General features: G+C 55.0%; 1 protein-coding gene across 9 annotated transcripts; it reads left to right on the forward strand.

Annotated features, from left to right (window-relative positions):
- The first annotated feature begins 145 nt into the window (after positions 1-145).
- Positions 146-27,192, forward strand: slc4a4a (solute carrier family 4 member 4a). Of its 9 annotated transcripts, none has more exons than XM_052069154.1 (29): positions 146-288; positions 2,261-2,517; positions 3,398-3,470; positions 7,095-7,168; positions 10,345-10,512; positions 14,064-14,199; positions 15,344-15,504; positions 15,749-15,928; positions 17,179-17,274; positions 18,527-18,606; positions 20,067-20,224; positions 20,298-20,385; positions 20,753-20,907; positions 21,097-21,207; positions 21,272-21,446; positions 21,517-21,650; positions 21,737-22,011; positions 22,079-22,149; positions 22,227-22,412; positions 22,504-22,617; positions 22,966-23,127; positions 23,440-23,618; positions 23,727-23,799; positions 23,890-23,958; positions 24,032-24,205; positions 24,268-24,426; positions 24,832-24,925; positions 25,370-25,446; positions 26,251-27,192. In XM_052069154.1, the coding sequence occupies exons 3-28, from the start codon at positions 3,460-3,462 to the stop codon at positions 25,408-25,410; spliced, it is 3,324 nt and encodes a 1,107-aa protein (XP_051925114.1). In that variant the 5' UTR covers positions 146-288; positions 2,261-2,517; positions 3,398-3,459; the 3' UTR covers positions 25,411-25,446; positions 26,251-27,192. The 9 variants fall into 9 exon arrangements, with proteins under 9 accessions (XP_051925114.1, XP_051925110.1, XP_051925112.1 ...); XM_052069153.1 differs by having other exon boundaries at positions 147-288; positions 25,367-25,446; XM_052069150.1 differs by lacking the exon at positions 24,832-24,925 and having other exon boundaries at positions 25,367-25,446.
- Positions 27,193-27,665: the final 473 nt, after the last annotated feature.

A 27,665-nucleotide genomic window follows, 5' to 3' on the forward strand; every position in this document is an offset into this window, starting at 1 on the left:
GGTGAGCACGTCCGCCTCGCAGTGCAGACGTCCATGGTTCGATTCCGTTTCCGTGTAACGTTTAGGCCCCTTAAAGGCACACATCCAACACGACTCTTACAGTACATACAGAAGCGACATTTTGTAAGACCATTTGGTTTATTTTTTGTCATTGTCTTTAGGGCGGCACGGTGAACGACTGGTGAGCTTGTCCGCCTCACAGTACGGAGGTGCAGGGTTCAGTTCGGGCCCAGGCCCGACTGTACCCGCGTGGGGTTTCTCCGGGTACTTTCGAAGAAAACATGGACGGTAGGTCGATTGAACGCTCTAAATTTCCCATGGGTGCGATTGTGTGCGCATGTTTGTTGTTGCGAAGTGAAAGCGGCTGCGGGAGCTGCTGAACTTCTGAAGTTCCCCCTTTGCTGGAGGCACTCGTTGGATGTCCGCTCATGTCAATGTGTGCACTTTCGGGGAAAACGGAATGCCGTTTCTCCGAACAATTTCCCCGAAGCCTGTCGAAAGCCAGCACAAATAGTCCGAGTCCAAATGTTCCGTAATGAGACATTCCTGACAAGAGAGCGCCGTCGAGCCGACGCGCCGGCCTTCCCGTCACGGGCCTCCTCCCTTCAAGGAGACGCCAACGGGGGCCAGATTGGAGACCTTTGAAGGGGTATTGAAAATAAAGCCGCCACGGTGAACTTCCAAGGCACTTCATCCCTGAATGTTATTGGCCGCGTTCTGTTCCTCTCCCCAGAAGTCCTGCCTTGGCGCTGCATCTGTTTAGCCTTACACACTTCTTTGGATGTGGGATGAGCCTCTGCCAAGTGCTAATTTGGCATCCCGCTGTTATAATAAACAATATTATGTGTTGTGAATAACAACATCACATTGGCACCAGTGGGGAATGCCAAATGACGAGAAGCACTTTTGCCTGGTGCTCAATGGAAGGACGATTGGAGCGTTCTTTAGTCCCCCCCATCCCCCCACACCTCACCCCTATATCGCAACCCCACCATCGAGCCATTTCTAAGCCACGGCATTTTAGGCATAGGCTCCGCGCGTATTGGTCAGTTCGATTCTTTATTTTGGCATGGCATTTTCATTCCTCCGTATCAGGGGAGATGGTTTGCGATGCCAGTGTTTTGGGCCACAAGCGTGGTCGCAGAACAAATTGAACCCATCACGTACTGCCGAGGATATCGCTCGATTATCACTGTGGCCATTGAATCGACTTTATTCGCCAAGCCTGAATAAATAACCCCCGTGACAAGTTGAACCAGGTGGGCGGACGTGTCCGGAACGCGGCAAAACATCTCCTTGGCCCACGCTGGGAAAGTCCTTTTGCCTCGAAGCGACGCCAAAGTGGGCACCGGTGGCTTCAGAGGATCTCGACTTGTTGCACGTCTCGACGGCGCACGTTCCTGCATATTGTGTGGGATATGGGGTTTTGTTTTTTGCCTTTGCTTATTCTCTTGAAGAGGCGCACCTTTTGGAATACCCGGGTGATGCAAAGGGCGCCAGAGGTCGCAGAGGAGACTTGAGCGAACCTCAAAACTGCTAGGGACATGTGCTAACCATTTGGACAGCATGCCCTGCCCACGCGTGCGCATAACCAGACCAAAACATTTCAGATGTGTTTCAAAAGCGACTATGCACATGACATCACGTCATTGGTTATTTTCAGCCTTTACAAGCAACCCAAACAGCGAGAAAATGGAAACGGGGAACATTTGTCTATGGTTGTCCCCCAAAAATGTCTGCGGTGACCATGCAGCTCCTACAACGTCACACCAGCAGAGGGCGCCTTGCAGGGAGCCGCAAGTGGAAGCGAGGCAGTCCCAGAATCCTTTTGCATGTTTCCCCCCCCTCCACCTCCCCCGTGCCTGCGTGGCTTTTCTCCGGGTAGTCCGCTTTCCTCACACATTAGGAAAACATGCACAAAAATGGTCTTGTCCCGCAGGTGTTGTTGAGAGTGCAAAAGGTTGTTTTGTCTTTGTGTGCCCTGCGGCTGGCCGGCAACCAGTTGAGTTCTTGCCTAGAGCGCAGGGTTGCGCGTGAACTGAAAAGTGGACGCGTGGAGGCGTGCACCCCGGCACGGTTGCCAATCAACTGCAGTTTTCATTTTCATCCGTGTCCTACCATTCTCCTCCTTTGGTTTGCGCGTGAGCCCCGCGGGGCCTCTCTCAGCCCACTCTGGACCAGTCTCCGCTCCATTTTTTCCCTCCCAATTTGACGTTGTTTGGCCGTTCGCCGTGTCTTTATGGAAGTCTTTGTCTCGCAGGGCACGTGATGACGATGAAGACGACGACGGAGCCGCAACGGGATGTGCCCTCTCCTCTTTCTCGTCCTCCCCCAGCTGCGGGAGGCGGAGGAGGAGGAGGAGGAGGAGTGGCCTGGCCGGCGGTCGTCCCGAGCGTCACTTACAAACCGGAGCGCCGCTCCTTCCCCGCGCTCACTTGCTCACCTCCACGGCCCCGGTGGGACTGACAGCGAAAGCCGCGCACGTGCAGCCAACGAGGCAAAGATCGACTTCCCGCTGTAAGTCATTGTCACGCGCTGGCGCGGGCGCCCTCGTTCCTCTGCTTTCGAGACGTTCTTGAAGTGTGCACTTGATGTACGCGGTGCATGTCGATATCAAGTACAGTAATGTGTTTGAGTTGGTTTCACGGGTCACGGTGTCCCGGTGCAGCAACTCGAATCGTTCTTTTGATCATTGATGTTTCAAAATCCCAAAGAATTATTCACCGGAGGTCAGAGGAAAGAGCAAAATGTTGTTCCCTTTGAGTAAGAAGAAGAAAACAAAATGTGCTTTCCATCCTGATGCTTTTGCGGATGTTAAAAAGAAAAAAGAAAGCAGTCTGTCTGGACCAAGTGCAACTCCAAGCATCCCTTTTTTTGGCCCCTGATGCTTGTGGACTTGTTAAGAAAATCACCAGAAGGCCATTTATTTTTGCCCCCGGAATCACTTTTTGTAAATGTGTTTGGCAAATTCAAAAGGAATTACAAAGTGTCATCAAATAAGGTGAACAGACAGCAAACGGCTTGATGACTTTTTAGCTTACATTTAAAAAATATTTCTGTGTGCATTTTTTCACTGTGGTTCTAAATGGAAAAGTAAATAGAAATTTCTGCCGACGTGACGATTGTACAGCTGAATTTCATGCTAGCGCATCCTTATGTTTGAGAGCGTTGATAAGATGAGAAAAGAAAGCCTTGATTTGTCTCCCAATTGACATCAGCGGTTGATGTGGTTTTTGCATCTGCGACCCCTCTCGTGTGGCTTAACGCTCACGCCAGATGACGAGGACTGATTGGAAACGGCACCTCCAACAGTTGAGATTGGCCATGGAAAAGTCACACGTTGATGTAACACTGCCAATCTGTGTGTGTGTGTGTGTGTGTGTGTGTGTGACTTTAGATTTGGACATCAGCCCGGGTCCCGTTCAGCACGTTGACCTCTAAAATCATCCGCTCCATACGATGAGCAAGAAGTAAGTGAGCCCCGGACAGTCTTGGGAACCGGCGCCGTCGCTACGGTTGGCTACACGACACGCAAGCGGGGGCCCATTTATTGAATGTCTTTTTTTTTTTTCTCACTGGTAAACGATTGCGACCGCACGGCAAGGTGAGCTGGGCCGCCGCAGGTCGGTTGAAGTATCAACGTGTTCGAGTGGAACATCAATCCGAGTTGCCGGGCTAAATTTGCCGTCAACCACCGCCAACCACCGCGTTCCCTTGGGAAATTCTGCGGCATCGCAAAACCGCTGTTGCAAAAGCTAAAAACACACCCGCAAGAAAACAATCCACTTATTTGTTTCTCTGGAGGGCAGAGGCGCCGGAGCGGCCTGTCAATTGGCTCCAATTGATCATATATAGCGATCGATAACAACTTGAACTAAACAATCAGTGCAAATCCACAAGTATGTGGGAGGCCGCTGCTTATTGGTCCAATCATTTCTTTTTTTGTGGATAAGTTTGTAAAACGCCTTGGCCAAAACATTCCCGGAATGAATCCTTTGTGGCTGGACTGACATTTACCACGACAGTCATCCTTCAGTTTTCCACCATAATCCGTTCCAGAAGGCGCTTTGAAAAGCGAAAACACGCTCTTTAAAACAAACAAAAAAAACATCTTTATTAATAGAACGCTCCCCGGGGAAGCGTCACTTCACAGGCGAGAGGAGTCAAGTGACGCATTCAAGTGCGCTCAGTTTGTTCGAGAACCGAAATTCGGTCGTCATCCGAGGCATCAAAAACGTTTGGTTGAGAGCAGAGGAGTTTGAAAACCGAGGTTTGACTATACTTGGAAACAAACTCGTAGATGAGGGGGACGAAAAGGGCCGCGTCTCAGCCTGCTCGCACGGTGCTTGCGCTTTTTCGTCGCCCGTACGGCCCTTTACGGCGCGGGGCCGCGGACCATCTGAGAACACTTCAAATTGTCCACTGGAATGTATTTCGCAAGAGTGATTTCCTGCACAGCTGCTTCCACGCGTCTGCGCTTTTCAAACATCACGTCATTTCCGCCGGATGGCTTTTGGCCTTATGAAACCTGCGCTTGTTTTATGATTGCCCCCGCCCCCGCCCCCTTCTTGTTGAAATCACGCCAAAGAGCTCGCGGAGGACATGCAAAGGGATTGTATGCGATTGACTAAAGAGATTACGGCATCAAATGGATAAATAAATGAATCGAAAGACGGCACGCATCCGCCTTTATTTTGGAGCGATCCTCATTCTGACGAGAGCAAATCTTGATTCCGCCGCTCGATTGCAAGATAGCAATTAAAAGACGTGCAACATATGTGCACGTGTACTCTGAACATATTTCATTGATCCAAATGGATTTCTCAACGCATGGATTTGAAATGCGCCACCTCTTTTTTTGGAAGCTATCACGCTAAACGCTAGCCATCTCCCATCTGAGCCGCTTCTCCTGCTGCACCTTGTCAAAGGGAGAGAGAGAGATTGTTGCCGGCTCCCCGTTGAGGAGGAGGCCAATATGCGAGGCAATCTCACCGCAAGGCTTTTGGGCCTTTCTCTGTCTGCACCGACGACTTGAGTTGGAGCCCAGCCGGCCTTGTCGTACCCCAATTTGATCAACAGATGGCAATGACGCCGGCGGCGGGCGAACCCGGCCCGGCCCCTCTTGCCACATCCACTCGCCTTGCGTGTGTGTGCGTGTGTGTGTGTGGATTAGCAGCAGCTTGTTGAGGCCACTCGAGCTGCAACGTTCAGTGCGGGTGAAAGCAGGACATCCGCCCGCTGGAGATTAGGAGGAAACGTCCACCGCGAGTCGTCGCGACGACGTGCGCTCCTCTGCGAGGAGTACACAAGAATTGGTTTTCTCCAAATTTTCACCAAAGGCGCTCTCTCCCATTAAGCACAAGATGAGACTGCCCGATTTGCTGAAGACGAATGTGCAAGCGACCCCCCCCCCTGCAAATGACGCTTCCCGTAACTAGCGTCATAGCGAGTCGGATTCCAAGCAATTGCGTTCATCGGTTCCCATGCCTGTCAGTCAAAAGACGCCATCGGGCGCAAACCGAGCTCGGTGCCCTGACCAAATGTCCGCGTCATCAAAGAATCAACTTGAACCCTTGACCCCCATCAAGACACAGAAGGCGCCGTCCACTTGAAGGCCCGAGTAGAGGCCACTCGACTTTCCCGCAGCACGTTGACCGCGAGTCCGACATCCGAGCCGACATTGTCGGTCCGACCAAGTGGTTGATGTGCGTTTGTTTCCCGTCAGCTCGCATTGATGATGCGTGTGAAGCCATATTGACTCCTTTCTTTCTCTTTTTCGGCATGAATTAACCAAGCGGGCTGGCTGTGTGTGTGTGTGTGTGTGTGGTCTTGGGTGTTACGACTCGATTGTCGTTTAAGCAAAGCCGGCGTAATCCTGTAAGGGCGGATGAGTAGACAGACATGTGATGCCCCACTTGTTTGAGGGGGAGGATTGGGGGAGGAAGGGCAATGTTGTATGTTTTCCTGGCGAGCGCTCTGTTTTGATGTCCTTTTGGGCACTCCAGTGGCACTTGACGTGATACGCGCACGTGGAAGACGCCACTTCGACGACACGACTTGACAACTTGTCGTCTTGCCCGATCACAGTTGGAAATGGCCGCAGTCACGGATCCTTCTTGTTGTTTGGGGAGGGGTGAGGCTAAAACTCGTGTCTCGGGGCGCACTTTGGCTCGGGCGCGACTGCCGCTTCGGCATCATTGTTCGTATCCGCGCTCATGCGAATTTCTTGTGAGACAAAGAAAGGTTTTCTTATCTTACGTGGCGCCAGCTAGCGCTACGTCTTCCCTTCAGATCGTTCCGTTGGCACTCGTCAGCGGCCGCGAGTGCGTGCGCATCACCCGCAGAACGTGACGGGCCGGCGCGTAGACGGGGGGGGCTTCACGCTGGCGTGGCCTCGTTGCGGCGGCGTGGAAAAGCCCCTCCACCATATGTCGCAGCCACTGGAGGCTTTGCTTTCGTGCATGTATGAGAAGAATGCCAAAGGAAGCGGCATCCATTTTTGCAGGTTGACACGTGACGACTTTCTGGAGCAGAGACTTGATTTTTTTTTCTCCTTGTCAGGCCTGTACACAAAACGTATCTGTGAGACAGTATGTCACATTTCAAAGACACAGACATCTTCCCTTTTTTAACGGTCATTATGATTAGATTCGATCATTTCCGTCAAGAGCATGTGGCTCTGGTACGCATCCCTGCGGTTCCCCGTCGTCACGAGTTCAAATGTCTGCCGTTTGTTTACATGAAGGCGTGAGCTAACCCAATTAGCGGACGCTTCCTGTCCTCGCCTCCACCTCCCGGCCTCCGGATTAACGCCGCGCGGCAAGCCACGGCGCACAACACTTTGCCCTGGTAGACGGGCGCCGCGCAATCTTCGGTCCCCTGAATTGGGGTGGGGTTGGGGGGGGCGGAAGCGGTGACGTGGGGCTCGGGTGGCGGGGGGCGGGCTCGGGCAACATGAGCGCCACCAGCAGCACCCGACTGAGCCCCAGTCCCAGTCCCAACCTGCTGCAGGTGAACGAGCCCAGACGCTATGGCTCCACGCTGTCGCTGGAGGAGAGGTGTGAGCACTCTTTCTTCCTCTTTTACTACTACAGGATGGAGGACGAGGCCGTGCTGGACCGCGGCGCATCCCTCGTCAAGCACGTCTGCGACCAGGAGGAGGTGGAAGGTACGTTCCGCCGCACCCCCAGCACCGGCTATTAACCGCAACGGCACCCGTGTCCAAGTCAAGGCCCGGGGGCCAGATCTGGACCGCCGCGTCATTTCACGCGGCCCGCGAAAGCAAATCAAGCACGTCCAAATGTCAAATTGTCTTGTGTAATCCAAAGTAACGGGAGATGTTGCGAGCATTTTTTACTTTCCAAAGCCCTTATCACATGAACGTAAGCAATGCTTCAACAAATCATGATTTCAAAACTAGCTATCCATGCATTTGTTGTGTGCTGCGTATGTAAGGTGGCGGCGGAGGTGATTCAACATTGACCTGGTTTCACAAACGTCATCACGGAAGCCGTCACTACAACGCGGCCCGCGACAATAAATGAGTCGGACCCCCCCCGGCTCGACGCTGATAAAAGCGGATCCGTATTCTAGAGCACATCAATCGGTTCCAAAGAAACGTGTTGATCGGCACCTAAAATTGCCCGTTGGCCGCATAACGCTCGGACACCAAATCAAGACCGACTCGGACTCGTCCGCAAAAACAACCCCAAATTCCGAATATGGGATGGGACAACACGGGCGAGTGGGCACGCTGACTCAAAACCCAAGAAAGTCAAGTCGGAAAACAGCGACGACGCAGTTGGTTGCCGGCACGCCGTCCATGCTGGAGTTTTGTCAGCTGTCACCTCAGCTTGAGCCCACTCGCGCGTTTCAGGCGGGAACCCCCCCCCCGCTTACGGCTTACCGTTGATCTCAGTTGGACTGATATGGGGCGAAAACAAAAAGCCAAAAAGAGACGGGGCCACACTTGCTCCCACGGGGGCGAATGAAACAAAGACGGCAATGCAATTGAGCGCTCAGAGAAGTCAGAAGGGGATGAGACGCAAATGAAAAGATGACGATTGGAAAAAGAAACGTATCTTTTTGGACCATAAAATGCAGATTAAGAGAATACTCGCATCAGGGGGACTTGACTTGACTTTCTTTTTTCAATAAATTGCCATCAAAGTTGAAGAGCTAAGTTTTCTCAGACTGAACGTCGCGATGGGAAAAGCGAGAAAGTCTCTCAAGCGAGTTGCCACGCCGCCTCCAACGTCCGGCAAAGAAGGCCCACGTTGGCAGCGTGGGCTCCGTGGTTAGCATGCGGCGCGGCCTTCCGACGCGGTCCCCGGGGCCGGTTGCCGCGGGTGACGGGCGCCGGCCGCCGCCGCCGCTCGGGCATCCGCCGAGCATCCGCCGGCGCTCGGGTTTCATGCCGCTCTCCGAATGAGAAGAGCAAGCGGTGCCACGAAGCGGCCGCGGCGTCCTGCCAATCCTCCTTTGCGACGTACTCCCTCGTCTCCTGCGACTGCGCAAAGAGCCGCCTTGAATTTCCAAGTTCGCCCACTTGGCTCCCTCTTAAGCCTAATCACGAGTGAAAAGCGAACTCGGGCAGGTCTCTGGCCGGCCGCTTCTCAGTTTGCCTTCTTGACCGTCCTTGTGGTCTGACTCTTAAGTCGTGGCCCAAGTTGCGGTCCAAAGTACAGTTAAAAAAAAAAACGTACTTCTTGCCGCCGCCCTTTTCGTTGACGTACGCGCGAGCTAGCTCGCGTGAGCTGTCAGCAGCTAGCCCGGGCGAAGGATTTGAGAGTCTGGAAGATTTCTGGCCCTCTTCCCGGTCAAAGACGTCAAAGACATGTTTTGTGGCGTTTTGTTTTTCGTGACCTTTAACACCTGCGGAAGTGCGACAGTCGCATTAAGCCTGGCTGCGCAGTGGCATGTGCAGATCGTGTTTTTTTCTTTTAACATTCATTTTTGTTCAAGCACCGTATTGTCACGTGTATGCACCTCTTCACGGAATATCGGAAAAGCTTGAAATGGCGCTAACCCCGAGCTAAAGTGCACCATTGGGTACAAAACACCTTTTTTGCTGACAAGCAAACCGAAGATCATTTGGAGTCAAAACAAATTGTAAGCGCAGACCGTCATCTTAGCGTCGCGCCAGCAAAGGATGACACGCGAGCGCAGCTCGCGCCGAGTCAGCATCAACGTCTTTATTTGCCACGGGAAGCGGCGCTCTCCAGGAAGGCGGGGCCGCTCGCCATGCGGGCCGGACTTTCATTGAACGCTGTTGTCCCGTAAACAAGAGCGCGGCGCCGTCCTCGGCCGAGGCGGCGCGCCCGCCTCCGAGTGCGGGCCGCGCTGGCCTGAAGTGGCCCGAGGGCCGCGGATCACCCGCGCGAGAGCCAAGACTAAAGTCGCCTCGCCGTGCAAAATGACGACAAGCTCGAAGCCGAACGCAACGGCCCAAATGAAGTCCGGGGTGGGCGCCAGTCAGCCGGGGGCGGGCCTCGGACGGACGCCCGCTGGTATTTGGCCGGAGCCCGCCGCGACACCGCCGCATTGTTCTGGCCGTGCATAATGAAAGTCCGCCGCTGTTTATTGTTTGTTGTTTGTTGTTTGCGGGAGCGGCACTTCCCTGTGAGGCGCGCGGCTCCTTTGGGGGCCATCTCGCACGGGGAAGTGGATTCGGCGCTCGGCGTGGTCGTAAATATGACGAGTCGGCAGGTTGGCGTTGAAACGCACGCGCGAGTCAGGCTCGAGCGGGGGCCCACGCCGGCGGCGCCGTTCTCCATCCAAGATGTGTATGGCCAAACACAATCAGCGGTGTCGTCATGTCTGTCGCCTTTGGAGTAAATATTATTGGCGGGCACGCTGGCATTGGGGCGCATTGGAGTGGCCGTGCTTTGGGCAAACAGATTTGTTCTTTGCGCTTTCAACAGCGTGAAGGCCCCGGCCGCTCTTCCGCTTCACTAAGACGCGCGACTTGTCCTTCCCCTCCCGATATTTGCCTCGCCTTCGTTGGGAGCCGCGCGCCGAGATTCCTCGCTCGGGGGCCCGCCCGGCTGATTTGACTCCCGTTGCCTGTCGGCATTTGCGCCAAAAGTCGGCGTAGGCCGCGAATCCGCTTGCGTGGACTGTTACAACTTTGTTCCCTCAAGAACGTCCTGCCGTGAAATGCCATCGAAAGTGGAAGGAACAACTTTTGGGTTCTGGAAAACTCGTCAAACGGCCCCCGTCTTGCATCGCCGGGAAATTCAAAACCGAAAGGAGTCCCTCCTTCCTAATTCCCGTTTTCCACTGTGATATTTTGCTGGAAAGACCAAATTCTCCAGGCTAAGCGCTTTGCCTCTCTGCCTTCAGGTCACCACACCGTTTACATCGGCGTCCGGGTGCCCAAGAGCTACCGGCGCCGACGGCGCCACCGGCGGCGATCGCCCGGCCACAAGGACAAGAAGGAGCGCACGGCGGAAAGCGCCTCCGACAACGAGACCGGCGAGGAGGCCGGCAAGGGCATCCTCAAGCCCCTCGGTGAGCTCCCGCATCCTAACAACAAGCGGACTCGACTTGAATGTCTACATCCATGTGCGCGTGCGTGGATGCGCGCGTGTGGAGGGATTTTCTTCAGGACCGAAATCCAATCACAGAATAGATTACAGGCCAGCCATCTGTTTGCAGACGCTGACTTTGGTGCGTTGATTTCTTTGGGTCCGGAAAAGACAAAAACCAAAAACAAAACAGCACCACCAACGTAACATGAGCCCGCCCATGTGCGGTACACGAACACGACGGCATCGTTAGTCGAATAGCGTCGTTTCCCTGAGTCATCTTTTTAGAAAACGAGAAAAAAAGAACATTTTTAAATGGATTTGCTAACAGGAAGTTCCAATTCCTCACTCACTTTTGCTATGAGCCCAACAGTATCTATCGTACATTTATTCTTGTTGAATTTCAACAACTCTGTTCTTTTTGGATGAGATGAGATGAAATGACTTTCTCATCTTTCCCCCAAAAATGCAAACTCCTTCTCTTAGCATGACTATTTTATGCTCATACAACTCTGATAACGTTTGTTTTTCTCTCATACAATCTTTTGTCTATCCTGCTCTCTCGCACTCTATCTATGTAGCTAGCTAGCTAACTAGTCACTGTAGCTAGATCGATCACTTGATGGCGCGATTAATATACTGTATAGTGTGTGTGTGTGCTCTCCGTGTACGTCATAAACCAATTTTCCGATGTAACGTGCGTGTTCCTCTTTCGAAGAATAAGGTGGTGGTGGTGGTGGTTTTTGTTTTTCCGCCAACAAGACGAGGAAAGATGCGCGTGGAAAGTCAAGGCGTCTTGTTAGCAGTCAACAAACATCAAGCTCGCACTGCGCGCTGGTCGTACTGGTTGTCCGGGTCAGCCCCTATCATTCCGCGCTCTTATTTTAAGGGCATCCAGACTGAGCAAGAAATGCATCCCCCCCCAAAAAAAAAAACTATGAAACCGTTGATATTGTCTGTTTTCCCTTCATACGAGAATTATTGTCCTCAGCCTAAAAAAAATACGCTATTTATTTATTGTTCCTTTTTTTTACTTGTCGCTGTCTGACGGCGATGCGACTTTCAGGCACTGTTGCGCCGCCAGCCAGTCTGTGATGAGTTGCTGTCGGATGACGACGGCTTCCAAATTGATGAGATCAAGGCAAAGGTTGCCGCGCGTCCTTTTCGCTTGCCATTTGATTGTCCAAGCCAAAGCGCTTTAACCCGCAAACAATTGACTTAGTGGAAAGACCGGCAGCGAGTCTCAACGCTGTCACAAGAGAGGACATCGAATGAAAGCGAAGGCATCATGGGATAGGGACGGAACTCAACTAGGCTCCTTGGCCTCGTTTGTTTCTTTTTCCTGGAAACATTTTGCTCACTCTGCCAAAAATGGAAATATGGCGACTTTATTCTGCTTATTAAATGAGCAACATGTTCTTGTAAGTTGACTGTGTTAAAATGCTGACTCATCTTATCAATGAATTGCGATGGTGCGGTGCGTCATCCAACCGCAGTCAAATTTGTGCCCGTGGAAAAACCATCCCAGAGAAGCGTCAGATTTGACCGTTTTTATTTTTCGTAATTGAACAGCGATCGTGGCTGAAAAGCATTTGCCGGGTGCTCGCGAAGAACAAACGGCACGGCGACGCGAGCGCACGCTGTGAATTTTTCCCCGTCGGCCAACAGCCGGCGGAGCCCGGGGGGGGGGGGGGGGGGGGGGGGGCGGCCCTCGGTGTCGGATACGCGCGTCAAGAGCAAACGGGAGCTTTTGGCATCGGCGGGGCCGGGGCCGCTCTCCCCCGCATCTCCTATCCCATGATGCCTCGCTGCCGGGGACAAAGTGCTCTTTGTGCGGCGCTCGGTGGCTCTGGGCGAGAGCACGCACACACGCCTTTGAAATTGCGCTTGAGCCATGGGATCCCCTCCGCCTCTCACCGCTCTTTGCTTTCACCCTGCCCTGGATCTCACCCTCCTCAGACCCCCCCCCCCACGCCTCCCTTTCCGCCCGCTCTTAGCAACTGCTGGATTGGGACGGTAACACCGCGGCTCTTGGCCGCCTCCCTTTCTCACGGGTGCCGAGGACGGCTCCCGGTGAATTTGGAATGGGACCCGAGCCCGTCCAATCAAACGTTACGGCAGCAGTTGGTGCTGCTACTGCAACGCTAGCTATGCCTACGTCTCCAAAATGCATCTTCCTGTATGATGCTTTGCTGCTGTGGCCACTTTATACGCTCGCGCACGTCACGCGGAGAAAAGTAGGAGTGCAAGAAAAAGAGGGCAATCGTGTCTTTAAGTCCAACGGGGCAGCTAGCATATGGCTAATGTGGACACGGGGACCATCCGGCAGCCGGACCCGGGCTTCCGGCTGCCATGGCTGCTTTTCTGCCTTCTTATGATTATATTTTAGGAGATGTTATCTGCCAGATCCCTCCCGAGTCCTCCGGGCCACAGAGGCCCGATGGGACTCTTTGTTCACCTCCCCGCTGGCGGCTTCGGGGATGGCGGCCACGAGACGCCGTCCGTCACTTCCGACCTGAACTGAACATGGCACAAGCTGCCGCAGTTGCTGAAGCAGCGTTCTAGCACGGCTCTTCTTTCGTTCTCCTCCGAGCCGGCAAATAAGCAACATAACGACACCGGTGCGACACCGCAGGGGGGGACACAAAAATATAGCGGAGCGGGGGGCCTTGCTAATTGCTCGGCTAACGTGACGTACGGAGTTGCGAAACATCAGGAACCAGTGCCGAGGTGCTGCAGTCCACTTTGGATGGAAATCTCTCAGGAAGAAAACAAAACGGCAACATTGTGTCTGCAGAGAAAAGAAGAGCATCGCAAATGCCGTTTGGGTTTCTTGAGCAAGGCGCTTTTCACTTTTGATCTCTGCCAAAAGTGACCGTTTTAATGCGGCCGTGCTGAACGCCTTTCCAAGCCGTTCAGAAACGCTCGATCTTTCGCCGATGCCGCCGCGTGACGGCTATGAAGGAGCTTTCGTCGGCTCGCCTTTTCTGGAAGCGTCGGTCGAACTTTCTCGCGGCGCTCATGTTTACCAACGTTTGCCGCTGCCGGTGGAGTTCACCAAAACGACACCCTTTGAGTTTTCACCTCGCGCCTTTGCTCAGTATTCAAATGAGAGCGAGGCGGGAGGAGGAGGAGGAGCAGAGGAAGCCAAAGCCCGGAGAATGGGCCGCTTTCCTAATTGTCACCGAGGGGCTCCCGGGGGCAGCCGGCCAAGCCAATGGCCAACGGCGAGGGGGGGGGGTTACGCTGCCACCAAAAGGGCCCGTCTCCCTCCTCCTACCTGTTTCGCAAAGCGTCTGAGAGGCTCCGTCGCTTCCACATGAGGGCTCGGCTCGTGAGTCGCACCTGAAGAAGAATCAAAGCGCCCGCGGGAGACAAGGGGGGGGGGACCCAAAATGTCCCACAATAATAACAACCGGGAGGACGCGGAGGAGAAGGGCGAGGCCGTCGCAGCGATGCTGCCGCCTCCCCCCGAGGCCGACCCGGAGGCCCCCCGCCGCCCTCTGACGCGCAGCATCTTCCCCGTGTCCGCAGTGTCGCCGGCCGCCGAGAGGATCCGCTTCATCCTCGGGGAGGACGACGACGGCCCGCCGCCCCCGCAGCTCTTCACCGAGCTGGACGAGTTGCTGTCGGTGGACGGCCGGGAGACGGAGTGGAAGGAGACGGCCAGGTAAGGGCGCCGGGGACAGGGAGGGGCGGCGCCGGATGCTCCCGGCATCAAAAGTCGGCCTGGACATGGCGCTCAAGCCAAAAGCAACTTTACAATCGCAAAGGCTCCCATTGGACAAAATACAGGCTTTACAGTCGCTATTCATCAATTGTAATAGCGAGAGGGGCGGGGGGTTCATTTAAAAAAGTTGTTCAGCATGAAGGCAACGCTTTTTATTGTGAAAATGTCGGCAAGCGCGGCGAGTTTCATCATTTGGCTCCATTCTCATGAGGACTGAGGGCGCCTGATCGTCATGTCAAGTAGGCGACGGTCAAAGCCTCGGACACTTCACGCAAGTCAAGTTCACTTGCAGTTAACAACTAAGCAGAAAGAAAAAGAGAGAGAGAGATACACACACGCACACACACACACACATGCATTTCGGAACATTTGCTGAGGATTTTCTCCTGTTGTTGTTGTGTACAAAGTCGGAAGAAGCGCGAGTAGGAAAAGCTAGCGATAGCCACTCAACTTGAACAACAATGGTCTCATTTGGTCGATTCTTTCCTTGTCGTCGAGCGCTCCTTTCTTTGACAGTGGCAAGTGTCGGTTTTCGCCTTGCATAAAAACGGTGCGAGGGGAGGGGGGAGCGGGGGTGGGCAGAGTAGGCCCCGGCCGGCATGGCCGCGGTGAAGTTGTGCGGACTGTTGGCCGCCGCCGGCTGCCTGGCTGGGCTCCACATGCAACTTGTAGCTCACGGCCAAAGTGGAGCGCATACGAGGTAGCTACTCGGGGCCTGCTCGCTTGCCTTCGGAGGAAAAAATGGAGGGGGCAGGGGGGCATCATAGGATTCATCCGATGTTGTCATACGCCCATTTCAAAACCGTTCAATGAGCTTGAAAAGGAAAATACAGTACCGTGACATCCCCCCCCCCCCACCCTCGACCCAATGTTTATTGTGTTTGGTACAGCTGTAGCAGAGAGAGCATTTTTTTCGCCCCCCCCCCCCCCTCCCCCCACCTGGCCCACTTGAAACACGTTTGAACTGACGAAAGCATTCTGGAATTTGTTGAAACTATCTTGCCGGCATGTTTGTTTTTGCTTCTCCAAAGTCCCCATCTCGGTAGGCATGGGGCCGCCCCATTCACGATGGTCACCTTTGCAGGTGGATCAAGTTTGAGGAGAAGGTGGAGAAAGGCGGCGAGCGCTGGAGCAAACCTCACGTGGCCACCTTGTCCCTGCACAGCCTGTTTGAGCTGCGCGCCTGCATCGAGAAAGGCGGCATCCTCCTGGACTTGGAGGCGGCCACCTTGCCTCAGCTGCTCGGTGAGTCGTCGGCGCGGCCTTCCGAGCGCGAAAAAAAATCACATTTTTCTCCGCAAATGACAAAAATGTTGTGAAGACCTTTTTCTTCTGGCAGAATGAGACTTTTTTTTCTTGAAAAGTGACAAATTGCGTGTATTCTCTGCGATATTTTGGGGGGCGATTACCATTCGGACCGCTCGCGAATAAGGTCAGCCCCCGCGTATTGTGACGGGTCCTTTTTTCTTTTTTTGTTTGCTTGTTTCAGAGGTGGTGACGGACGAGCGGGTGCAGAGCGGCCAGCTGAAGCCCGAGCTGAAGGAGAAAGTGACGTCGACGCTGCTGCGCAGGCATCGCCACCAGACCAAGAAGTCCAACCTGCGCTCGCTGGCCGACATGGGCCGCACGGTCTCCGGCGCAAGTAGGCTCTTTTCCAACCAGGACAACGGTAACGCGCGCTCGCGCCGCAAGTCTCCGGCGGGGGCGGGCCGGGCTCCTCTTGGCCTTGTTTAAAAGCCACTCGGCATCCAAAAAGGAGGAGGACAAACCCCTTTCAAATTTGAGATTTGTCTTTTGGGATGACCGTCGGTGGCGTGAAGCCAGCAGACTTTGGATGGACGCGGCTCATGTCATCAAACAATGCGCAATTCGCTCTCTTGTAGCTTGAGTTCAACTCACTCACTCACTCACTAACTGGGTTCACAAAATGAATTCTTGTACCGCCGTCTAGCGAGCCAACCCCAACTGTCTGGACTACACAATTGTATGTGTGTGTGTTTGCTGAGATCAGGCCGTCGGTCAGGTGCCTCGCGAGTCCGGGTACCACCGTGAGCGTCTTTCCACCTGTTGGTACCGAGTAGCTTTTAACGCTTGGCTCAATGGTAGTCGAGTAGGCGGGATGGGCTGTGGCTTTTTCCCCTGGCCGCGTCCGACTGCCATCTCATCCACCGTTGCAAAACGCTTGATTGAAATGCAAGTGTGCCCCCCCCCCACCCCCCGGGTCTCGCAGACGGTCGTTGAGCACCACGCCAAAGATGCCGAGCGCCAAGCTCCGCACTCGAAGGAACGTGCTCAATCCGTCTTTGGAGACTGCTCTGAGCGAAAATCCCACTGCTCACGTTTGGTGGGATGTCGGCCAGGTGAAAAGTGACAGTGCCCCCGCCAGCGCCCCCTGCCAGCGCCCCCGCCAGCGCCGCCCATCCGAATGACCCGCGTCATTGAATCTGCGCGCAGTCGCCAAGTCTTTGGAAAGCTGCGGATGAGCGGCGACGGGACGGGCTGGTTGTCGCCCCCTGGCTTCTTTCCAAAGACGCGCGTCGAGTGCGGTGGAACCTCTCGGCCACCTCCGGCCGGGGGCTGAAGGAAGAAACGCTCATTCTCACGGAATGCATGACAATAATAACGATGATCATTGTCAGAAGAAGAAGAATGCATTGATTGATTTCTACTGTATTCCAATTCCAAATAACGGCTATGAGGTAGTTTGTAAGTCATGTGGTGCGTTGTGCTTCCACAACGAGGTTGAGGTTCCACCGTAGCGTGTCATTGATTTGATTTGGGTGTGTGGGCTCACTTTTCACTTTCTGGGTGTGTGGCTTCTCTTTTCCCGACCCCCCCCACCGCCTCATCACCGCCCGTCATCTCTGTTGGACCGGATCGCTAACCTGCTACTAAAACAAACGCGCATACTAAATGAAGGCCGTAGTCCTGCGGAGACCTCCGTGCCGTGCCTGTCGAGCGGCATCTCGACGGAGGACTTGCAGAGTCCCAGGAGCGCCAGCATGGATTGGCTCAGTAAGTCGGTCACCACACGACAAACACAAGCCGGACGGCGGAGAGCGCCGACCCCGTCCCCGTCCAGAGCTCCGCTTTGAACGCGACAGCGCATACGTTGTCTACGTGACGTGTCTACAAGCACCAGCGCGCTTCGGGGGGTCGCCATGCCCATTCGCTCGCACCCATTGGACACTCAACTAGACTAAGGCCACCTCCGCCGACTGTCAAAGTGTCAGGCTACGTTTTGATTACTGCTATGTACTAGTTAGTCAGTGAGTTACTAGTCGGGATTTGTGAATTACTCTTCAGCTCAATCTGAGGAATTTGCCGATGTAGTTGTGGCTGGTTTAGTTTCCTACCCAGTTAGATAACTCGCTTGTCATCCAGTTAGCTGTTAGTCACTCACCTGTGTAGGTAGCGAATGGCTGTTAGTTAGCTAGTTAGCAACCTCTTTCAGGTCATTTGGCCTTGGCGGAGGTCGGCAAAATCTTTTGCTTTGAATTTTATTTGGTGTACCGAACGTTGTGTCCAATGAGTGTTTTTTTTTCTTTCTAATATTTGAGCATGTGAGAGATTTTAACATCTAGCTTGCTGACTAGTTAGATTGTGACAATCAGCCTTTCATGGTGCATCCTGGCATCTTAACAGTTGACATCCGTGAGGAAACCCCCCCCCCCCACCCCCCACCGCGGCTGTCAAACTGACATTTGGGTCGTTAGCCACACAGGCGGCGAGTGTGGCAACAGTGTGCGGAGGCCGGCTGAAAAGCTGTAAGTCGGCACACTGTCGATGGTCAGCCCGCTCCGCTCCAGCGCTAACCCGGTGAATTGTTTGTGACAACGCGGCACGGGAAACGTTTCACCTTACCTGGGGCAAATAGCCATGCCAATGCTAAGCGCTAAATCAGCCAATAATCGGACAAGAACTCTACAACCAATTTGAATTTTTGCCAGATGTCGGAAAGCTGTTGGATGTTTTTCAAAAGAATAGCTTGCACGCTAGCTGTATAGGATCTCCCGTGTTGGAGATGAATGAAAATCATTCTCCACACATCGCTAGAGCACAACAACTGTCCTTATGAGTAAGTTGTCAGGTCTGCATGAAGTCTTGGTGGTGGTTTGCTGGTTCTTCCGTGGTGTTTTTTTTTTGGGGGGGGGGGCGTTGGTTTTGTCATATTTGATCCCATGTCCCTCCCCCATCCTCCTCATGGCCCTCGGTGGTGGAAGTTGCGACGGGTCGACTGCTCATGGCCCACGTGTGTTTTGAACAGATAGTCCCAGCGCCAGCGCCCAGCGCAACCTGACCTCCAGCAGCCTCAACGACATCTCTGACAAGCCCGAGAAAGACCAGGTGAGTGCCAACGTACGTTTGCGGCCGACTGCTAAAATGCACACGATGGGCGGTGAACCCGGGATCGAGGCACGACTCCCGGCGCGCCAGGCACATAGCTGAGAAAACAATGTGGGAATATCAGCGAAATGCTCAAGTACAATTCGGCACCGTCCCATTAGCGGCCCACAACCGACATATTGAAGTTGTCGGACGGTTCCGTATTTCAGGATCTTACCTGAATCGTTGTCACAGCGGCCAGCAGTCACGCACGCAGCGTCCCGCGTTTACGCCCACAACATCGCAAAGCTCCCTTTTTTAAAATGCCGACTCGTGCGCATCTGCGACATTATAAGCACCGGGTCGAAGCCGGATCCGCACGCAGTCCGTGTGGCCTTTTTAAAATGTTATAGAATTGAAAATGCTGATGCCCATGGCTAAATTGCTAACATGCTAACCATTGACCGCAAGTAAGAGTCAAAGGCAGACGCGTGCAGGCGGCGTGATATCTACCAAGCGCAGGTACATAGTGGCGTCATTTGGCCTCGGCGGAGGCTTGAGCGAGTGGATATGCGCTGTAGAAATGCCTGGCATCTGATTAGCCGTTTTGCCTTGCGAAAACTCACTTCAGAGGTCGAGCCAATTTGAAGATAAGCTCATGCGATTTGGCGACATAACAACGGCGATAACATTCTGTCCTAACAACACTCTGTCCTAATATTCTCGAGGCGGCGCAATCGACTCGCTTGCCGACCTTGGACCGAACAGTTTGAATATGACAGCGCTTTATTAGAAAGTTCATCGGGGCAAATGCTAAACAAATAAGAGCGAGCGAGCGAGCAATTGTCACGCCCATCGCCGCCTTTATGAGTTTGCGGGTGAGCGCTTTCATTTATGGCTCCTCCCACGCCGAGACGAATGGCCATCGTAAAGGGTCATTTGTGACGTTGTCGTGAGATAAGAAGGCCGCGCCGTATCTTTCCCCCGTGCGGCTGGATATCGGAATGGAAAACTTCCGACAAACCACAGCTCCATCACGTGTTGCTCAAGGAGGAGTTGGCTGGGCTGAAAAAAAAGAAAAGAAAAGAAAAATGTGGACTTGTGGAAAAAGAATAGAAGGAGTCGATGTTTGATCGTTTGCGCAAACTAAATCTGTCATGAGAGCAGTTGCGGTCCCAAAAAACCCCCCCACAACGGTGATGACTTTCTACCGCTTCTCCTTGTCAAGTTCACAAGTGGCCAGTCACCTACTGGACAAACTTGGCGTAATCAAAGTTAGTAGAAGCTGAGCGTGGACCCGAGGCCATTGCACACACATACACACATGATGGCCATTGGCCACGGCGGTTTGGAGAGGCCCGAATGTTTTTGAAACGCCGACCCCGCTTCCTGTCATTTGCCGCTTTGACCGAGAAGAGGGCGAGGAGAGGTGGCCCCCGACGAGCGGCGCCGGCAGCTGTCTTTTTTGCTTTGTTTGGTAGCTGAAGAACAAGTTCATGAAGAAGTTGCCCAGGGACGCGGAGGCCTCCAACGTGCTGGTGGGCGAGGTGGACTACCTGGACGCCCCCTTCGTGGCCTTTGTGCGTCTGCGGCAGGCCGTCATGCTCGGCGCCTTGACCGAAGTTCCCGTTCCCACCAGGTCCGTCCCGCGTCGACGCGCGCCAACCACGCCGACGCCAACAAGGTGTCCTTCTTTTGTCTGGCTCTTGCAGGTTTTTGTTTGTCCTGCTCGGGCCCAAAGGGAAAGCCAAGTCGTATCACGAGATCGGACGAGCCATCGCTACCCTCATGTCGGACGAGGTAAATGCAAAAAGAAGCAAAAGAAATGAAACGCTGGAGGATTGATCCGGTGGGCCTGCGGCGGCACGTGGACGCTCGCCTTGTCGCCTTGTCTCCCGTGTTTTGGCATCTCGTTGCTTTAGAGAGGAGAGTGTTTGCGTGGAATCCGTGTCCACTTCTAGCTAGCGTGTCCTAGCTTGAAGCAGCGGGCCAGCGTTGAAACTTGATGACCTTCCGCTGGCTTCCGATGACAGAAGAGGACTTTGAGCGCGCTTCCGTCGTCCTGTAGCGATGACGGCGTAGCAACAAGTCAACAAGCCGGCTCTCCGGCTTGTTGACTTTTGCTAGCAAATTGCTAGCGCTCAGCACAGGTGTCCCCGGCGCGCAGGTCTTCCACGACATCGCCTACAAGGCCAAGGACCGGCAGGACCTGCTGGCCGGCATCGACGAGTTCTTGGACGAGGTGATTGTGCTGCCCCCCGGGGAGTGGGATCCCGCCATCCGCATCGAGCCTCCCAAAACGCTGCCGTCCTCCGACAAAAGGTGCCCCGAAGCAGACCGCTTTGCTCCGGTCACCTCACGCCGTCTTTTTGTTGTTGTAGTTCCGATTGACACGGCTTCTTTTCTTGTTTGAATCCATTCTTGACGTGGGCTGGCAGCTTGTTTTTGGCCTCCCCCCCCCCAGAGCAGATGGGCCCTTCCCGACTTTGACTCAAAGTGCATGTCTTGCAGGAAAAACATGTACGCCGGTGCGGACTTTCAGATGAACGGAGACGCGGGCCACGACGGCGGCGCCGGAGGGGGCGGGCACGCCCCGGGCGAGGAGCTGCAGAAAACGGGAAGGTGGGACGTCGCCGCGGCTTTGAAAAGCAGGAGGGGGGGCCGCGTCTCATTTGCCGGCGTTCAGGTTTTGCGGCGGCCTGGCGCTGGACATCAAAAGGAAGGTGCCCTTCTTGCTGAGCGACGTGACGGACGCCTTCCACATCCAGGCGCTGTCGGCCATCTTGTTCATCTACCTGGGCACCGTCACCAACGCCATCACCTTCGGCGGCCTGCTGGGCGACGCCACGGAAAACATGCAGGTCAGAGCGGCGAATCTCCGGCGTTACCCTCGGCGGATGTTGGAGCGGCGGCGCCGCGTGTGCTCCGCAGGGCGTTTTGGAGAGCTTCCTGGGCACGGCCATCGCCGGCGGCGTCTTCTGCCTGCTGGCCGGCCAGCCGCTCACCATCCTCAGCAGCACGGGGCCCGTCCTGGTCTTTGAGCGCCTCCTCTTCAATTTCAGCAAGTCAGTGTCACGTTGCAACTTTCCTTTCTTCCTTTCTTCCGCTCGCATCGTTCCGACTTGAGCGTTTTGCCCGTTCCCCCACCCAGGGACAACGAATTCAACTACCTGGAATTCCGTCTGTGGATCGGCCTGTGGTCGGCGTTCCTGTGCCTGCTGCTGGTGGCCACTGACGCCAGCTACCTGGTCAAGTACTTCACGCGCTTCACCGAGGAAGGCTTCTCGGCCCTGATCAGCTTCATCTTCATCTACGACGCCTTCAAGAAGATGATCAAGCTGGCCCGCCACTACCCCATCAACCGGGAGTTCCGGGCCGAGCGCGTGACGGAGTACGACTGCCTGTGCATGGCGCCCGCCGTCCTCGGTGAGCCGGCCGCCCGCGCTCGGCCTCCCGGCGACTCCTTTCCTGGCTCTTCTTCCCCGGCCCGCAGAAAACGCCTCGGAGTTTGCCGACGAGTTTTCCGAAGGCGCCTCCGTCTGGTTTTGGAACAACACCGACCCGGTAGGTTTCACTCTCCCGCCGGCACGCTTTGCGGTCGCGCCGGCCGCTCAAGGGCTCCCCCTTCTGGCCGCGTCCAGCCCGCCAACGGCAGCTGGTCGTCCCTGAGCCGCAGCGACTGCTTGAAGTACAACGGCGAGCTGGTGGGCAAGGCGTGCCACTTTGTCCCCGACATCGCGCTCATGTCCGTCATCCTCTTCTTCGGCACCTACGCCTGCTCCATGGCCCTCAAGAAGTTCAAGAGCAGCCCCTTCTTCCCCACCACCGTGAGTCCGCCCGCCGCCGCCGGCTGCCGCCCGAACGCCCGTTTTGGCTCTTGACCGTGCCTCGTGGGGGGTGTGGGGGGCCGCCCCGCAGGTCAGGAAGCTGATCAGCGACTTTGCCATCATCCTGACCATCCTCATCTTCTGCGGCGTGGACGCGCTGGTCGGCGTGGACACGCCCAAACTCATGGTGCCCACCGAATTCAAGGTGAGCCCGGCCGCATCCACGACGCTGAGGACAAGGTGGGGCGCCACCTTGTATGCTAACGCGCGCTGACGTACGGAGGTAAGCGGCCACTGTCGTGCGGTGGCGTCGCCGCGAGATCGCCGTGACAACCGCCGATGTGGAGTTTGCGTGGCTTTTCTCCCGCGTTGCAACAACGCGTACGGCAGATGGATTGAACGCTCCAAATTGTCCCCTTCTGGCGCTTCTCCGTGCGACGACGACCGCTTGCCGCACGAAGACGGCCCTCGTGACGAGAAGCGCTTTGGGATCACGGGCCGTTATGTCGCCACGGCAACGGAATGAACGCCTCCTTTTTCCCCGCTCGCTTAGCCAACGAGTCCGCTGCGAGGCTGGTTCGTGCCGCCGTTCGGGGGCAACCCGTGGTGGGTGTACCTGGCCTCGGCCCTGCCCGCCCTGCTGGTCACCATCTTGATCTTCATGGACCAGCAGATCACGGCCGTCATCGTCAACAGGAAGGAGCACAAGCTGAAGGTGAGCCACTCCTCAAATGCAATGGGGTGGACGTGCAGCGTTTGTGGCCCCCGCAAACGCCGGCGGGATGTGACGGCGTCCGTCGGAGGAGCCGCGTTTGACGCAGCGACCGTTTGAACTCACTTGTATTCTTTGGCATTGGACTTGGATTTGTTCTTGATTTTACTGTTTGCTGCTTTCTAGCGCCTTTATTTCTTCCTGTTTCTTGTGCATGTTCAATCGCTCCACGTACGGCACTTTGGATGCAGCGACGGCTGTTTGAAAGTGCTCGAGAAATACGCTTGACTTGACTTGCTGTTTGCGGCGGTCCAGAAAGGGGCGGGCTACCACCTGGATCTGTTCTGGGTGGCCGTGCTGATGGTGGTGTGCTCCTTCATGGGCCTGCCGTGGTACGTGGCCGCCACCGTCATCTCCATCGCGCACATCGACAGCTTGAAGATGGAGACGGAGACCTCGGCGCCCGGCGAGCGGCCCAAGTTCTTGGGAGTCAGGTGGGCGTCGTCGGCGCCGCGCTTCCGGTCCCTTTGGAGCCGCGTTGGTTGTTCTGGGACTCGGTCAGCGAAATCCCGAAATAAGTGCTTCTCGCTGACTGGTTGCAGGGAGCAGAGGGTGACGGGCGTGTGCGTGTTCATCCTCACCGGACTCTCGGTCTTCATGGCTCCCATTTTAAAGGTGAGTGGCGGCGGCGGCGGCTTGCGGCTTGCGGCTTGCGGCTTTGTCCTCGGGCGGCGTTCCAGGCGCGTTTGTCTGTGTTCCGGGCAGTTCATCCCCATGCCGGTGCTGTACGGCGTCTTCCTCTACATGGGCGTGGCCTCGCTCAACGGAGTTCAGGTGGGCTTCGCCTCGCCGCCTTCCGTGGCTCGGGCCGGGCGGGCTCAAGGCCGGCTCCCCTTTGTGCGCGCAGTTCATGGACCGGCTCAAGCTGCTGCTGATGCCGGCCAAGCACCAGCCCGACCTGATTTACCTGCGCCACGTGCCGCTGAGGAAGGTGCACCTCTTCACCTTCATCCAGGCGCTCTGCCTGGCCCTGCTTTGGATCCTCAAGTCCACCGTGGCCGCCATCGTCTTCCCCGTCATGGTGAGAGTCCAACGGGGCTTCGAAACGCCGCTCGTCTTGCCAATCGGGCTTTTCTCTTGTAGATCTTGGCGCTGGTGGCCGTGAGGAAGGCCATGGACTACGTGTTCTCGCAGCACGACCTCGGCTTCCTGGACGACGTCATCCCCGAGAAGGACAAGAAGAAGAAGGAGGACGAGAAGAAGAAGAAGAAGCACGGCGGCCAAGACAGCGACGCCGATGACGTAAGTGCAACGCCGTCTTGCCATTGGACAAAATCTCCAGGCCGCTGCCGATTCCACAAATGTGGTCTAAAATGGTGGTCTTTTCAGCCCTGGGTTCTAGCGACTTTTTAAAATTTGTTTTTTGCCGCTCGGTCTACCCCCCTTTGGACTTGCCTCGTCGGGCCGGCTTTGGGGGTTTTCCCATGTGTTTCCCCATGCGTGGCCCGTCCTCCAGCTCCCCGTCAAGCTCTGCCTAAAAAGTACAATGATTCAGTTTCCATTTTCTGTCGGCCGACATCGATGAGTCCAAGTGGTCAAAAATGGCCATCAGTGAATTGAGGGCGTTGGTCGCAAGGCCTTGTTGGCGCCTTTGACCTTTGGGGATCGTGCGCGTGCGGCCTTTGACTCTGTGCGTCTCTCCAACAGTCCGACTATCCGTACAATGAGAACGTTGCCAGCATTAAAATTCCCATGGACATGCTGGAGCAGGAACCCTTCTTAGCCGCTCAGGCCCCCGACAGTGAGTAGAAGACGCTCGGCCGGCGGCGTCCGCGCCTGCGCGCGCCCTTCGCCTCCTTCGCCTCCTTCGCCGTCGCCTCGTCTTCCACTCGCTTGCTCAACTCTTTGTTTGCGAGGCACCGCATGATGTCCGCCGTTTGGAGTTTGCGCTGCGCGACACTAACAGATGTTCCTTTTCTTCCCCTTTTTTTCCCCCTTTCAACCTTTGTGCGTCTCCGCTTCTCCTCGCGACTCATTCCTCGGATCGCGCGTTTCCGCTTTCTTCCGTCACGTGCGGCGGTTGACTTTCAAGGGCCACAGTTTTCATGACGGCCATCATGGCATTAGAAAGACGAGAGCTCTCGGCGGGCTGAAAATCGGCGACCGTGTCAAAGGGTTCTTTCCCGTTTGGAGTTTTCCTACGGCGCGGCGCAAACACCTGAACTTTGTCTCCCCTCGGCAGCAGAGAAGTCGGCCGCCTTTCTGGAGCGACACAGCTCGTGCTGAGCGTCTTCGCTACTACCCGGCCGACGGCTTGTCCAGGTGAGACGCCACCGAGATGCATTTCTTTCAAAAGATTCCCTGTACTCGCAAAGCTCAAAATATCAACGATATCCTTCCTCAAGCGGTCGCCCGCCGGCCGCAGGGCGCGTCCTCGGCGCAAGGGACAATCCGGAGCCCCCATCGCCTTTCGGGATGACGGCGCAAAAGGTGGCTGTGCCGGCGGGTCACGCGCGGCCTCAACAAACGCATCTTTTTTCCCATCTCGGTGTGGAGACGGCTGCTGAGCGGGCCCCCAAAACACTTGCAGCGTTGTTTTCCTGACACGCGGCGAGCCGAGCTTTGGCGCGCATCCACTCGGGCTGGGTCCATGTCACGCGGGGGCCCATGCCATCGCCGCCCTCCCCGAACTGATCCCAGTCCGGGAAGGCAAAATCGCTTTGCGCTCCGCCAACCTTCCGGCACGTCGTTTTGACGCGGCAAAGTGCGCCGGAGGCGAGCCGCAGATGGCCTCCGGCGACGCCGTCGCTTAAGGCGCCAAACCTTTTTGGTTTTTTTCCCCGCTTTGTGCCGAGGAACCAATTCTTGTCGCGGCTCTTGTTTAGCGATGGGAACGAGCCAAGACGATATCGCGCGAGAGGGATGAGGAGAGCCATGTCATAACTCGCCAATCCTTTTGAAAGGCTTCGCGACGTCCGGTCGGGCAGAGTTGCGATTGATCGAAACGGACGGCCGTAATTCAAATTCGGCGTCCGATTGAAAATGCGGCCTTTGGACTGGCACGTGGGACGGCGAGGATCATTATTGATTGATTTTGCTTGACCGGCCGCCCTCGCTGTGTTTCAGCCCCGAGACGAGTCCGCTGAAGCCGCCGCCTCAGATTAGAATAGACATGGACCCGGACGACGGCCACCCTTTCATCTGGCCCGGTCGAGGATCCGAGACATCTCTGTAGGGCCCAGATGGGCACGCCCGCGGGGCCGACAACTGCCATCATCGCCGCCGCCAAATCGCAGCGAGCAAGCTAACGCGACGACGACTCGACGGACGCCACCGCAGCTCTGCGCTTTTCCCTCCCTGCTTGCTTTTCCTTTTCCATCATCCGTCTCTGCTTTTCCATCCTCAAACATGTCAAAAGGATGATTATGCCGCCCTTTTCCCGTAGCAGCAAATGTTCATTTTTAGAGTCTACCTCTCGTTTGCGATGAACAAGCGTCGATTGATTGTGGGAGATTCGAGACGGAAAAGGTGCGTTCGTGCGATTGAATAGTGAGTCATGCCGAATTAACAATGAACCGTGCGTCCTTTTTGATTGGTGTTTTTCGTACTAGATTCCATTGAAAACATTTATTTTAGTGCTTCATTTTGTAATCGTTTGTTATTGTGCGCGTTAAGAAAATCTCTGGAAGAAACACTCAAAGTCTCTAACGCAAAATTGGAGTCCCGAGACATCAGGTTAAGAAGCACGCTCGGTGATTTGAAGCCTCTTTGGTCAGCGCCCCGCGCCTTGTAATCCAGGCGACACTTTTGACATCTTCGGGGCGCTTCTCGAGCTAGCTTTGAATAGCGCAACTCCCCTCCAATGCCATTGAAAAGCACTCGGCAATTCCCGGCTGTCATTTAGGCGACGCGAGGAGCCCAGTGGCCTATTCGGCAACATGTTCGCCCGTCAGCCAAAGTAAATGTGTGATTATGATTTCTAGTCCTCTTGTTTTTTTCTTGGTTTGTTTGTTTTGCTTTTTCAGCCAGAATAAAATCACTAAGAATCAATGCATCTAAAAAAAACAACTTTTTGGGGAGGGGGCGGGGGCTTTTCATCATTCTTTTTTTTGTTTGTTTGGTCGGACGGCTTTTTAGAATAACTACTGTAGAAATTCTATTTTTCAAATGAAATGTACATAAAATAAAAAGGCTGTGAAAGAAACGCGTTGTTGCCCCTGGAGTGACTTGCGTGCGACTCGAACGAAAAGCCTTCCCGATGAATGACTGGAGGCGCAGCTCCCTCTTGTGTTCGTTCCGACATATTGCAGGAGAGGGGAAGCCATTGTTGCTCCCTTCGGCCATCGGGAAAGGAAAGGGCACATTCATTGGCTCATTATTGAATCATGACATAGAAGGAACTGGAAGTTTTCTAATGTTGTCGAAGTACCGTCAAGAAGTAATTTACGGACCCGTGTCATGGGCGCGACATGATCTGCTTGAGAGCAGAATGATAATTGGCGTTGTAGTCATCACAAGCGCCCTAATGCTGATGGTGATTG

This window comes from Hippocampus zosterae, chromosome 6, assembly GCF_025434085.1.
Source record: "Hippocampus zosterae strain Florida chromosome 6, ASM2543408v3, whole genome shotgun sequence".
NCBI lineage: Eukaryota > Metazoa > Chordata > Actinopteri > Syngnathiformes > Syngnathidae > Hippocampus > Hippocampus zosterae.

Bases quoted from the DNA above. Each gene is read 5' to 3' on its own strand.
- slc4a4a (XM_052069150.1), top strand. The intron at 7,169-10,344 runs GTACGTTCCGCC...CTCTGCCTTCAG, and splicing joins CGACCAGGAGGAGGTGGAAG to GTCACCACACCGTTTACATC. The intron at 23,128-23,439 runs GTGAGCCACTCC...GCGGCGGTCCAG, and splicing joins GGAAGGAGCACAAGCTGAAG to AAAGGGGCGGGCTACCACCT.